The sequence below is a fragment of the Molossus molossus genome, unplaced genomic scaffold (genome assembly GCF_014108415.1).
Source record: "Molossus molossus isolate mMolMol1 unplaced genomic scaffold, mMolMol1.p scaffold_m16_p_7, whole genome shotgun sequence".
NCBI lineage: Eukaryota > Metazoa > Chordata > Mammalia > Chiroptera > Molossidae > Molossus > Molossus molossus.
This window is the reverse complement of record NW_023425401.1, coordinates 34,982,481-34,995,871: the sequence shown is the minus strand read 5'-3', so window position 1 is coordinate 34,995,871 and position 13,391 is coordinate 34,982,481. Positions and strand designations below refer to the sequence as shown.

Below are 13,391 nucleotides of genomic sequence, written 5' to 3'. Positions count from 1 at the left end.
TCTTCTCAACATTCTGTGTTATGATTTATGGACACTATTTGCCCTGGTCTTAGTAGATTTTTAGTTCTTAAGTCCTACAGAAAACAAAGATCCTTGCCTTTTCTTTTTCTGGATACAGAGGAGAGATGATGGCTACATTTTTTATTCTTTCACACTCATCCCATATGGAGTATCTGAATGACATTCAGACAATTTGTGAATGAAGAAATACTTTCATGCTGAGAACATGTTTACATTTTTTTTAAAACTTTGTTTTTTTCTTTTTAACAAAGTTTTTAATTTGTATTTACAGAAAATTGGATACTATTAATAACTACCAAGAATAAAAGAAATTTGCTTATAATTTCATGAGCAAAAGCTAGCCACTGTTAACATTACTTAAATACACACCTTATTCATTATATTTAAGAAGTCTTTATTGCACCCTAGAACTATATATTAGTAATTATATGTATGTAAATATTTTCTCACATTGGATCTTTGTCAAGTTCACAGTAGTAAGTACAGTTATTTAGTAGAATGATAAAGTTATTCACTGGAATTGTTTTTAATTAAGAGTAGAACTAAAATTTATTTATTAAAATTCTCAGAATTTTTCTAAGAAATAGTGATCTTTTGAAGGTATTTGAGAGTAGAAGTTTAAAAATAAGTTGATAACAAGTTACAGGCTCTAAGAATTTCAGAAGTAATAACGTGAGTGGTTTTCCAAATATTGAATGAGGAGTCATTTTTCTGGTGTTGTGGGTTGTGTTCTCTGATGTAGACATTTAAGATGAGGTTTGGGGTTCCAGGGGTGGTGGGGAGGATGAGCACATATTGCCCGTCAAAGTAGCTCTGCTTGGCCCAGGATCTTTATGCCACATCCTACCTCAGAGCAAGAAGGCAGCAGCTGAGGCCCAGCCTGAAGGAGCTGAGAGCTGGAGGCTGTCTCATGACTGCAGTCTGCTCTCCACACTTCCTGACACTACCAAAAGTCCTCCCTTGAAGAACGTAGCTCCATGTTGATCACGTGGTTATCAATTTCCATCCTGCATCATAGACTTTAGGAAATGATGCTTTAAACTTTTAAGAGGAAACACGTTCCCTCTCAAACCAAATATTAATTGAATGGCCAAAGACAACACAGCAGTATAAAATAAATAAATAAAAATAAGTTGTATATAATTAGTGTAAATAAGTATGTCACATTTTGCTTTTTAATTTAGTTTTCTGGTGGTGACTATGGAGTAGAACAGGAAACAGATGTGGTTAAGTTGCTGGAAAAACAGTACCAAGAACGTTTAGAAGAGGAAGTAGCTAAGGTAAGTTTATAGTTTGTCCAGAAGATTATTGTGGTTTATACTCCCTTTGAGTCTTCAAAAAATGTAGGATTTGTTGATGGTGATGCACTTTATTTTTTTGTTATAAATTTCATATGGCTTGTCAGAGAATGTATCGACCACAATTGCCTTTAAGTGGAACATCCTGTGAAGTTTTCAGAAAAGCATTCTTCCCTTGATGTGGAATAATAATTAGAAACTTTCTAAATACCAAAACAAGTTTTTATAATTTGTTACCTTGTGAGTAGCACCTTTTGAAGGAGTTTGGCCTTTCTTAAAGGTGGAGAATATGGTAGGAAATGAGAAAAAAGGTGGTTGGTCTTTTATGTATTACCTTTACCTACCTTCTCCCAGATAAGTTACTGTGATGTTAAAGACTATAGGTACTCTTAGCTGCTATGCCAAGCCATTCTTTTAAACATTTGAATACCAAGTATATTGCCTAGTCTAGCATTATGATCCCATTTCTTTTGTCTTTGTATTCTCTTTAAAAATTCACGTACCTGATTGGATTCTTACATCGTAACGTTGAATTCTGAGTTTGTCTGCTTATTTTTTACAATATTTCAACTGTTCTAATATAACAATCCCAGTGGACTATAGGTATTTTAAAGGGGGTGGATTGATAGGATATACAGGAAATTCATAAGGAATTAAGTTAAATATAAATGAAGAGGTTAAGACCCAAGAAAATATAGGGTCATCAGGACTTACTTCAGTATCTGAATTGAATGTATTTAGTTCAGGAGATCAAACTAAAAAGTGAGGCACCAACACTTTTATATAGCTCTCATTATCTCTGGTTCTTTAGAGAAATGTGGGTTTTCTCTCACACTTAGCTTTTATGTAAATTTCTCAAGTAGACTATTTTAATAGGGCATCATAGTACAGCAATTCAGAGCATGAGGTTTGGTAATGGATATACCATGCTTTAAATTCTTGTTCTTTTGATTTACTAGGTTTATGATCTTAGGAAAGTTACTTAACTCCTGAATCTCTGTTCCCTTAATGTTAAAGAGGAAAATAATAAGCATAATAATGATTCTTATAAGGATTCAATGAACTAATACATATAAAGCACCTAGCTGATGATAAAGACTCATACATATATTTTTAAAATAGTCTTATTACTCTGATGATATAAATGTTTTGTAAAGGTTCATTCATCCAAACTGATAGCAGAATACTAAAGTGCAGGTCAGTGAAAACTATTCTAAAGGCAGCCAAGGAATTGTGGTCCAAGAAACAACATTGATGGCCCAGCTTGATCCTAGAATAACATAGATTGTTGACATTATTCATCAGTAATGATGGGGTTATGCTTTACCCTATACCCCTCAGATATGATGATGGAAAAAGATTGAGAACCATTGTTTTAAAAGCACAGGGTAGTCCTGGCTGGGTGGCTCAGTTGGTTGGAGCATCATCCATACACCAGAAGATTGCAGGTTTGATTCTGTGTCAGGGCACATACAGGAGGCAACCAGTTGATGTTTCTCTCTCACATCAATGTTTCTCTCAAAATCAATTAAAAAATATCCTCAAGTGAGGATAATAAATAAATAAGAGCACAGGGTAAGTAGAAGAAGCCCAGAAGGCATAGTGATTACCACTATAGATTACAACAGACACAGTTGTGATTTGGTTACTTATTACTGAAAATAGATATTCATTACATCTCACTGCCAGGCAGTGTTCGGGTGCTGGGGGAAAAAGAAGATGTCTTTGCTCTCATAGATCTTATATTCTAGTTGGTACAGACAGACAATATAAAGATGATAAGTACTCTGAAGAAAAAACAAACCTGGATAAAAGAACTGGAAAATTCTTTGGGGATTGAGATGGTGTTATGTTATGTAAGGTTATCACAGACAGCCTCACTTTTATTTATTTATTTATTTATTTATTTATTTATTTATTTATTTATATTTATTTTATTTTTTTATCCTCACCCGAGGACATTTTTCCATTTTTTGTACAGACAGAGTGGGAGGGAGAGAGAAGAAAAGAGAGAGAGGGAAATATCGATGTGAAAGGGACACATCGAGTGGCTGCCGCCCGCACGACCAACCAGGGCCGGGGGACAAACTGCAACCAAGGTACATGCCCTGAGCGGGAACCGAACCCGGGTCTCTCCTGCTGAGCCAAACCAGCCAGGGCGACAGCCTCACTTTTAAAGTGTAATGTTAAAGGAGAATCCTGAAGGAAATGAGAGAATAAATCATGAAGGTAACAAGTTGAACATCTTTTTAAAAAGTGGGATGTAAGAGAAAGAGACAAGTTAAGAATTACTTCAACAAATGTCTCTAAGGGGTGGTCACAGAGAATTGGCAGGAGTATGAAGGCCACTTGCCTGGGCTACCAGCTCTGCAGGTTTGATTCATTCCTGCTGCCCCGTATTCATGAGACCTGTTGGCAAAATACTGTGAGATCCTGGCAGATGTATCTGCTCAGCAGATGTAACTGGATACCATAGTAAGAAGTACAAGGAAAGGGGCAAATATTGTTCAAAGCGAATAATTAAACATAAAAATTGGCATTTTTAATTAATGCAAAAAAAGCACAAACTTTCATTCCTTTTAGAGAACTTCACAAGTATTTCTGGTCAACATTAACCCTTCAGCTTACAGTTTACTCCAGCTTATTGACCTAAACAAGTGGAAGAATGGAGTTGCTATTTACTTAGGTATTTGGATGGAAGATAGAAAAGACTGCAGAGGGGTAGGAGACTTAAGAATTCAGCTTTTGTCCTATTTCATGTAAATAACTGATTAAATGTCTAAATATAAATGTGAGGAAGTGGTTGGATATGTAAATCTAGAGTCAGGATAGAACTAGGCATATAAATGTGGTAGTTAGTATATAGGGCAGTGTTTTTCAAACTGTGAGTTATAATGCCTTTTTAAGTCAAGAATCAATTTATTGGCCAGGGACCAGGATTTTAAATATAAGTGGAAAGGTTCAAATATATAAACACACTAGTACCTATATGTGCTTTGGGTCACAAATAAAACTTTTTTTTTATTGCTGTGCCTGTGTTTACTATTGTTGCAGTGAAAAAAAATTGAAAAACACTAATACAGTGGGTATTGATGTAGTAGAGATTTGGTAACAGCCTGAAGATGGCCAATGTTTAGAAGATAGAGAAATGAGGAAGAACAGAAGAGATGGAGAAGGAGCCCTAATTTATATAGGAAAGAACAAAAGATTGCATCACAGAAGCCTACTGATAAACGTGTATCAAGAAAATGTATTAAACTGTGTCAGATGTTTCTGATAAGTCAAGAAAGATTAGAACTGCAAATTAACCATTAGATTTAAAACATGAAATCATTGGTGACTTACACAACGCATTTGATGGGGTGGTGTAGACAAATTGATCAGATTGGATTTGAGAGTGAGGGAGAAGAATGAAGAGATGAACTGTTTTGAGGTTTACTTGAAAGAGGAACGGAGAAATCCAGTGGTAGCTAAAGGGCGATGTAAGGAGGCAAGTGGATTTTTGTTGTTGCTATTTTTTTTGTTTGTTTAAGACGGGGTGTCACATATTTCTGTGCTAATATGATTGAGGAGTGGGGTGGGAATAGCTCATTCAGGAGAGAGAGGAACAGTTGCTAGTGTGGTATCCTTTAGTAGATGAGAGGAGATGTCATTCCTTGGAGGGTTGCCATTAGATTGGAACATGACAGTTTAATCCACAATAACAGAAAGGAAGGCAGAAAGTACTGGGTTCATGATTCAGGTGTTTTCAGATACGGCATTTGGAGCCTGTGGAAGTTCTCTTCTGATTGCTTCTATTTTCTCACTATTAAGAAGTTCAAGACAGGAAATTAAAGTAAAAGTTAAGGTCTTGACCACTAAACTGAAAAGATTGAAGGTTTTTGGTTTTTTTTTATCCTCACCTGAGGCTATTTTTCCATTTTTTGTTCAGGTAGAGTGGGAGGGAGAGAGAGGAAGAGAGGGAAAGAGAAAAATCCATGTGAAAGGGACACACTGAGTGGCTGCCACCCGCAGGACCAACCAGGGCCAGGGACAAACTGCAACCGAGGTACACGTCCTTAGTGGGAACCGAACCTGGGTTTCTCGGGACCGCAGGCTGATGCTCTAACCGCTGAGCAAAACCAGCCAGGGCTGAAGGTATTATTTTTAAGTATGTTTTAGAAAGAGAGGAAGGGAGAGAGAGATAAAAACATCTATATGAGAGAGAAACATCCATTGGCTGCCTCCTGCATGCTCCCTACTGGGGATCCAGCCCACAACCTGGGCATATGCCCTGACCTAGAATTGAACCGGGACCTCTCAGTCCATGGCACTACACTCAATCCACTGAGCCACATGGGCCGGGCTTGAAGGTTTTTTTAATGTTATATGTATATACTGTATTATTTTTTTATTCTTTTTATCCTCACCCGAGGACATTTTTCCATTTTTTTGTTCAGATAGAGTGGGAGGGAGGGAGAAAGAGGGAGAGAGAGAGAGAAACATCGACGTGAAAGGGACACATCAAGTGGCTGCCACCCACATGAGCCAACCAGGGCCGGGGACAAACTGCAACCAAGGTACATGCCCTTGTGAACCGAACCCGGGTCTCTCAGGACCGCAGGCCATCGCTCTAACCATTGAGCCAAACCGGCCAGGGCTATACTGTATTCTTACGATAAAGTAATCTAGAGAAAAGAAAATATTATTAAGCAAATCATAAAAAAGAGAAAATACATTTACAGTATTAACTGAAAAGAATCCGTATATAAGTAGACCTGCTCATTGCAAACCCATGTTGTTGAAGGGTTAGCTGTGCTTTTCCTGTGACACTTCTCACTCCATGAGAAAACTTCACTTCTCAGGCCAGTATTTCTACTCGTGACACTTAGCTTTATCCAGTGAACGTGCATGGCCACTCTTGTGTTTCCTTGAGGCCTGTATAGTTTATTTTGAGGCATCTTTGATCTCTCATGTTCAGAACACTTCTTACTTTGGAGTTTCATATGTAAATATATGTCTTTTTTTTTTCTATTTTACTAAAGGTAACTTCCTTAAAACTATTCCCTTGAAAGAAGCTTAAAGTGTTTTATAAAAATCCACCTTATGAATCTTCCCACACAGCAATGGGGTAGAATGGGAAACACTGAGAGTCTTCCAGTTATGAATAGAGAGATTACGTAGCCAGGGGGTGGAAAATACCAAAAGGAATTTGCCTTCTTGAACTGTAGTACTCCACCCTTATTTCCAGGTATGCTACAACTTGTTCAATAGCCTGGACTGGAGATAATTATGAGTGGTTGAAAATTTATGAAATGCCCGTTAATGACAGACTTCACTAAACTTGGATTATATTTTCAGTTTCAAGCATGTAGTTCTCATGGGATATGTGGATGAGTGCAGAACCAGGTTTCTGGTTCATAGAAAACTTACGTTCTGAATATAAAAATATATAAAAATACTGTTCAAAGTGAATAATTAGACATAAAAACTGACATCTTTACTTAATGAAAAAGAAACACAAACTTTCATTCCTTTTAGAGAATTTCACAAGTATTTCTGGTCAACAATAACTCAGTAACAGAGATAGCAATGGCTTAAATATTCTGTTTATATAAAAAATATATATATAAAATGCCCTTAAAAGTCTGAGCTCTGAACTATTTAGAAATTTGGCTCACTATCTGGAGACCAAAAAAGAAATTCAAATGCTAAAAAAATGGGACTTTTCTGTTATGCTTCTTTCTGGCCCAGATGCTCTCTGGGGAATTCTTTTCATTGCTTGATTCTGATTTCTATGGAATTGGTGGGGAAACTGCATTGTATAGAAACCCAAAGCTGCCAACTCCAGAGAGTGCCTGCACTATTTGGGTTCCAGTCTAGGTTGGCCACCAGAGGGTAGTGTTGTCATTCACTAGCCACTAACTGCTGCTCCACATCCTGTAGCGATGACAAAACCATTAGATACACTGCATTACTTTTTTATTTATAAAGCATCATTCTTTCATAGGCTTCCCACCCCACTTCTGTTTCAGTGAAAGCTCACAGAAACATTAGTGAGAAAGGAGAGCAGACCTGGCAAAGTGTAAGAATGCAGTGGACATCTAGAATGAATCTGCAGACAAGGGCAGCAAAGGCACCACCAGGGTAGGGCGGGGTCTGCAGCAGGACTACATGTGTCTGCAGCAAGCAGGGAAAATGGCTCTATCCAGTGGGGTGCAGACATGAATTTGTTCCCATAAAAGACAGAGGGAAGACCAACTTTGGATGTTAGCAATCTAAACATTCCCAGCTAACACCTGGGCCCAGGTCTGTCCTTGTTCTCAGTCCAGCACTGTGACTGGCTCACAGTGGGCTCTGGAAAGGCCCACTCAGTCTGCGGAGAACAGAACGTGCTCCTCACTGTTTAGGGAACAGGTACAAATGAACCCCTGAGCAGGGCTCAGGGACTGAACACTGGGAACCCTGAGTCCTGAGTTGGTACTGGGAACAGCACAGAGGTTACAGATGGAGCCTTTTTATAGACAGCTGAAAGAAATTTATAGATACAGTATCCTGAGACATAGAAAGGGAGTTAAGTCATTAATAGGGGAAAGTCAGAGGGGAGTATGTTCATGGCATAATAATAAAAATAAAGAAGCTTGATAAAATTGAGACCTCTTGGAGTCCAAGAGAAACTGAGGAGTGGCAAGTTCCTACAACAGAAACGAGCTGTGCCCATCTTCAACACAGCTGTGCATATGCTGATGTTCTTCTAAGTCTCCTTGTTTATCAAACATGCTGCCGTATCACCTATTTTATTTTAAGCACTTCTCCCAACAATCTAGCAAAGTAGGCATTGTTTTCACCATTTTACAGATGAAGAAACTGAAGGTCAGATGTTCAAGGTTCCATGGCGAATGAGATGAATACTAGAGCTGGAATGAAGGCCTTGGCTCTAAGATGCCAGATCCCTTAGCTATGCTTTGTTGGCTTCCCAAGAAAAACTGGGTGAATATGCACCCAGAGATGTGAGCGTGCATGTCCACACAGAACCTCAAAAGGACACACCTTTATCTCACCAGTGTTCTTGCCAGCTGAGAGGAGGAGGAGAGTCCAGAGCTTTGTGGCCTGTCTGCACTTCTCCTGGCTTCAGAGTGGAGTTGGCAGTGTCCCAGGGCTGCTGTAAAGAAACTGTGCCAAGAAGGTCTCCTCTGGTTGCTCCTGTCTGTCTGCAGTGTAGAAGGAAGTTTGAGAAGGCGTGACCCAGAGGGACAAGGAGGAGACCTTGTTGGAGTACATATTCAGGAGCCTGTTAGAACAAGGGTTGGAAGAAGGCCACAACTGTTATCACTGAAACCATAACAGTATTTACATTTGGTTAAGGAGTGGAGGCAAATTATGGATAAGAAAAGCACTTCTCTTGACACGACTGCCATGGGCCTTTTAGAGTACCCTTTTCTTTAGTTTATTGTTATTTTAAAAACAAGATCGTCATTCTGCTTTATATTGAGAATCCCCATCTGCTACAAAATTGTAAGCCTTGGGAAAAGTCCCAAAGAATGGTTAATATTACAATAAAACAGTAGCACGTTCATGCAATGGTAAGATGGTGAGTACAGTGTGGATGGAAAAGGTTCTACAAAGAGTAACCTCACAGAGTGATCTGATCATAAGTTTCTAACTGGTAGATCAAGGGTGGGTACTGGGCAGACCAGGGTAGGTAGTTACATTCCAGGCATACAAATTTTTTTTTGTTTTTATCCTCACCCCAGGACCTTTTTCGTTTTTTTTGTTCAAATAGAGTGGAGGGAGGGAGGGAGGGAGGGAGGGAGAGAAACATCAACATGAAAGGGATACATCAAGTGGTTGCCACCCGCACTACCCAACCAGGGCCGCACTACCCAACCAGGGCCGGGACAAACTGCAACCGAAGGGAACTGAACCCGGGTCTCTGGACTGCAGGCTGACGCTCTAACTGCCGAGCCAAACCTGCCAGGGCTCTTTTTTTTTTTTAATGTATATATTTTTTAGTGGTTTGAGAGAGAGGGGAAGAGAGAGGGGGAGATATAAACATTGATGAGAGAAAACATTGATCAGCTGCCTCCTATAAGCCCCCCACTGGGGATCAGCCTCAACTTGAACATGAGTACTGACTGGGAATCCAACCAGGAACCTCTTGGTGCATGGGTCAGTGCTCAACACTGAGCCACACAAGCCAGGCTGAATTCTTTTTATATTGAATTTGTTGGGGTGACATTAGTTAACAAAACCATGCAGGCTTCAAGTGTACAGCTCAACAAAACATCATCTGTATATTGCGTTGTGCACCCATTGCCCAAAGCAAAGTCTCTTGCCATTCCCCCTTTTCCCCCCTTGGCTGTCTTCCACCTCCCCTACCCCCTTTCCCTCAGGCCATCACCATACTGTTGTCTGTGTCTTATGTGTTTTCTTTCTTTCTTTCTTTCTTTCTTTCTTTCTTTCTTTCTTTCTTTCTTTCTATCTATCTATCTATCTATCTATCTATCTATCTATATTTTTTTGCTCTTAATCTCTTCACCACTTTCACCCAACCCCCCAACGCTCCTCCCCTCTGACAGTAGTCAATCTTTTCTATGTATCTGTTTCTGTGTTTCTGTTTCTATTTTTGTTTGTTAAATAATTTTGTTGATTGCATTCCACATGTAAGTGAGATCATAATGGAATTTGTCTTTCTCTGACTGGATTATTTTACTTAGCATAATACTCTCCAGGTTTATCCATGCTGTCATAAAAGGTATTTTTGTCTTTTTTTTATAGCCAAGAAGTAGTCTATTAAAATGTACCACAGCTTTTTAATCCACTTATCCATTCATGGGCACTTGGGCTATTTCCAGATCTTGGCTATTGTAAATAACACTGCCGTGAACATAGTGGTACATATATTCTTTTGAATTAGTGTTTCAGTTTCTTCAACTATATTTCTAGAAGTGGAATTGCTAGATCAAAAGGCAGTTCTGTTTTTAATTTTTTGAGGTAACTTCATACTGCTTTCCACAGTGGCTATACCAGTCTACTTTCCCACCAACAGCGTGCAACGGTTTCCTTTTCTCCACATCCTCACCAGCACTTGTTTGTTGATGTATTTATGATAGCCATTGTGACAGGCATGAGGTGATGCCTCATTGTGGTTTTAATTTGCATCTTTCTGATGATATGTGACACTGGGCATTTTTTCATGTTTGTTGACCATCTGTATGTCTTCTTTGGAGAAGTGTCTATTCAGATCCTTTGCCCATTTTTTAATTGAATTCTTGAACTTGGTGTTGAGTTGTATAATTTCTTCATAAATTTTGGAAATGAACCCCTTATCAGATGTATCATTTTGAAATATGTTCTCATTCATTTTGTTGATGGTTTCTTTTGCTATACAAACACTTTTTAGTTTGATATAGTCCCTTTTATTTTTCCCTTTGTTTCCCTTGCCTGAGGATATCGGCAAAATTATTGCTATGAAAAATGTCTGAGATTTTACTGTCTATGTTTTCTTTTAGGATTTTTATGATTTTGCTACTTACATTTAAGTCTTTATTGCATTTTGAGTTTATTCTTGTATATGGTGTAAGTTGATAGTCTAGTTTCATTATTTGTATGTATCTATTTTTCCCAACATTATTTATTTATTTTATTTTGTTATTATTATTTTTTTAATTCTCCCTCGAGGACATTTTTCCATCTATCCTCAGGTAGAGTGGGAGGGAGGGACAGAAAGGGAGAGAAGGAGATAGAAACATCGACTGGTTGTCTCTCACACAAACCTGACCAGGGCCAGGGACGAACCATAACCAAGGTATGTGCCCTTGACCGGAATCAAACCCCATGACTCACTGGTCCATGGGCTGATACTCTAACTGCTGAGCCAAACTAGCCAGGGCCCCAACACTATTTATTGAAGAGACTGTCTTTACCCCATTGTATGTTCTTGCCTTCTTTGTCAAATATTAATTGACCATAAAGATGTGGGTTTCTTTCTGGGCTCTGTATTCTGTTTATTGGTCTGTATGTCTTGTTTTTATGCCAGTACTATATTGTTTTGATTACTATGGCCTTGTAGTATAGATATGAAGTAGTGTGATTCCTCCAACTTTGTTGTTCTTCCTAAGATGGCTGTGGCTATTTGGGGTCTTTTGTGGCTCCACATGTAGTTTTGGAAAATTTGTTCTAGATCTTCCAGATAATGTTGTTGGTGTTTCAATCTATTGATTGTTTTGGGTAATATGGACATTTTAATGATGTTAATTTTTCTTATCCATGAACATGGTATATGCTTCCTCTTTTTTTTTTTTTTTTTTAATCCTCACCCAAGGACATCTTTGAGTTTATCTTCAGATAGAGTGGGAGGAAGAGAGGGAAGAAGAGAGAGAGAGAAACATAAATGTGAGAGAGACACATTGAGTGACCGCCACCCCCACGACCCCAACTGGGGCCAGGGACAAACTGCAACCAAGGCACATGCCCCTAGTGGGAACCGAACCCGGCACTCTCCAGTTCGCTGGCCGATGCTCTAACTGCTAAGCCAAACCAGCCAGGGCTATATGCTTCTTCTTATATATATCTTCCTCAATGATTTTCTTCAATATCTGAGTACAGGTCTTTTATATCCTTAATTAAATTTACTTCTACGTACCGTATTATTTTGATTGCAGTAGTAGATGGGATTTTTTTAAAAGTTCTCTTTATGATAGTTCATTATTGGTATATAAAAATGCCACCAATTTATGAATATTAATTTTGTATTCTACTTTCCCAAATTTATTTATCAGTTTCAGTAGTTTTTGGTGGAGTCTTTAGGATTTTCTATATACAGTATCATATCATCTACAAATAATGACAGTCTTACTTCCTCCTTTCCAATTTGGATACCTTTTATTTCTTCTTCTTCTCTGATTGCTGTGGCTAGAACTTCTGGTACTATGTTGAATAAGATTGGTGAAAGCAGACATCCCTGTCTTAGTTTTTGCCCATTGAGTGTGTTGTTGACTGTTGGTTTGTTATATATGGCCTTTATTATGTTAGGATATGTTCCCTCTATTCCTACTTTGCTGAGAGTTTTTATTACAATTTGGTGTTGGATTTTATCAAATGCTTTTTCTGCATCTGTCGATATGATCACATGGTTTCTATTCTTCGTTTTGTTTATGTGGTGTATCATGTTTATTTATTTTCAGATATTGTACCAACCTTACATCCCCAGAATAAATCCCATTTGATTGTGGTGTATGATCTTTTAAATGTATTGCTGGATCTAGTTTGCAAATATTTTGTTGAGGATTTTAATATCTATATTTATCAGAGATAACAAGCTTATACTTTTTTTTTCTTTGTAGTAGTGGCTTTATCTGGTTTTAGAATTAGGATGATGCTGGCCTTGTAAAAAGAGCTTGCAGTCTTCCCTCCTCGAATATTTTTTGGAATTATTTGAGAAGGGTAGGTGTTAGTTCTTTGAATGTTTGGTAAAATTTACCCGTGAAGATCTAATCCAGGACTTTTTTTTTTGGTATTTGCCCCTAGCAGGAACGGAACCCAGGACTTATTGGTCCGAAGGCTGACGCTCCAACTGCAGAGCCAAACCTGCCAGGGCTGGTCCAGGACTTTTATTTGCTGGGAGTTTTATGATTACTGCTTCAATTTCATCATAATTGATTGTTCAGATTTTCTGATTCTTCCTGTTGAGTTTAGGAAGACTGTATGTTTCTAAAATTTATCCATTTCACCCAAGTTTTCCATTTGTTGGTTTATAGTTGTTCATACTATTTTCTTACAATTTTTGGTATTTCTGAGCTGTCTGTTTTTACTTCTCTTTCATTTCTGATTTTATTTATTTGGGTCTTCTCTGACTTTTTATTGATGAATCTCATTAAAGGTTTATCAGTCTTGTGTATCCTTTTGAAGAACCAGCTCTTAGTTTCATTGATCAATAAACAGAATACAGAGCCCAGAAAGAAACCCTCATCTTTATGGTCAATTAATATTTGACAAACAAGGCAAGAACATACAATGGGGTAATGACAGTCTCTTCAATAAATAGTGTTGCCCTGGCTAGTTTGGCTCAGCAGTTAGCTTATCTTAAGATTT

General features: G+C 38.2%; 1 protein-coding gene across 7 annotated transcripts in view; it reads left to right on the top strand.

Annotated features, from left to right (window-relative positions):
* AKAP9 (A-kinase anchoring protein 9) overlaps positions 1-13,391 on the top strand; it is a 172,669-nt gene that overhangs the window by 71,749 nt on the left and 87,529 nt on the right. For all 7 annotated transcript variants that reach the window (XM_036247033.1, XM_036247035.1, XM_036247034.1 and 4 more), the window contains exon 16: positions 1,206-1,301. In XM_036247033.1, the coding sequence (XP_036102926.1) occupies positions 1,206-1,301 (96 nt within the window). The remainder of the gene's footprint in view (positions 1-1,205; positions 1,302-13,391) is intronic.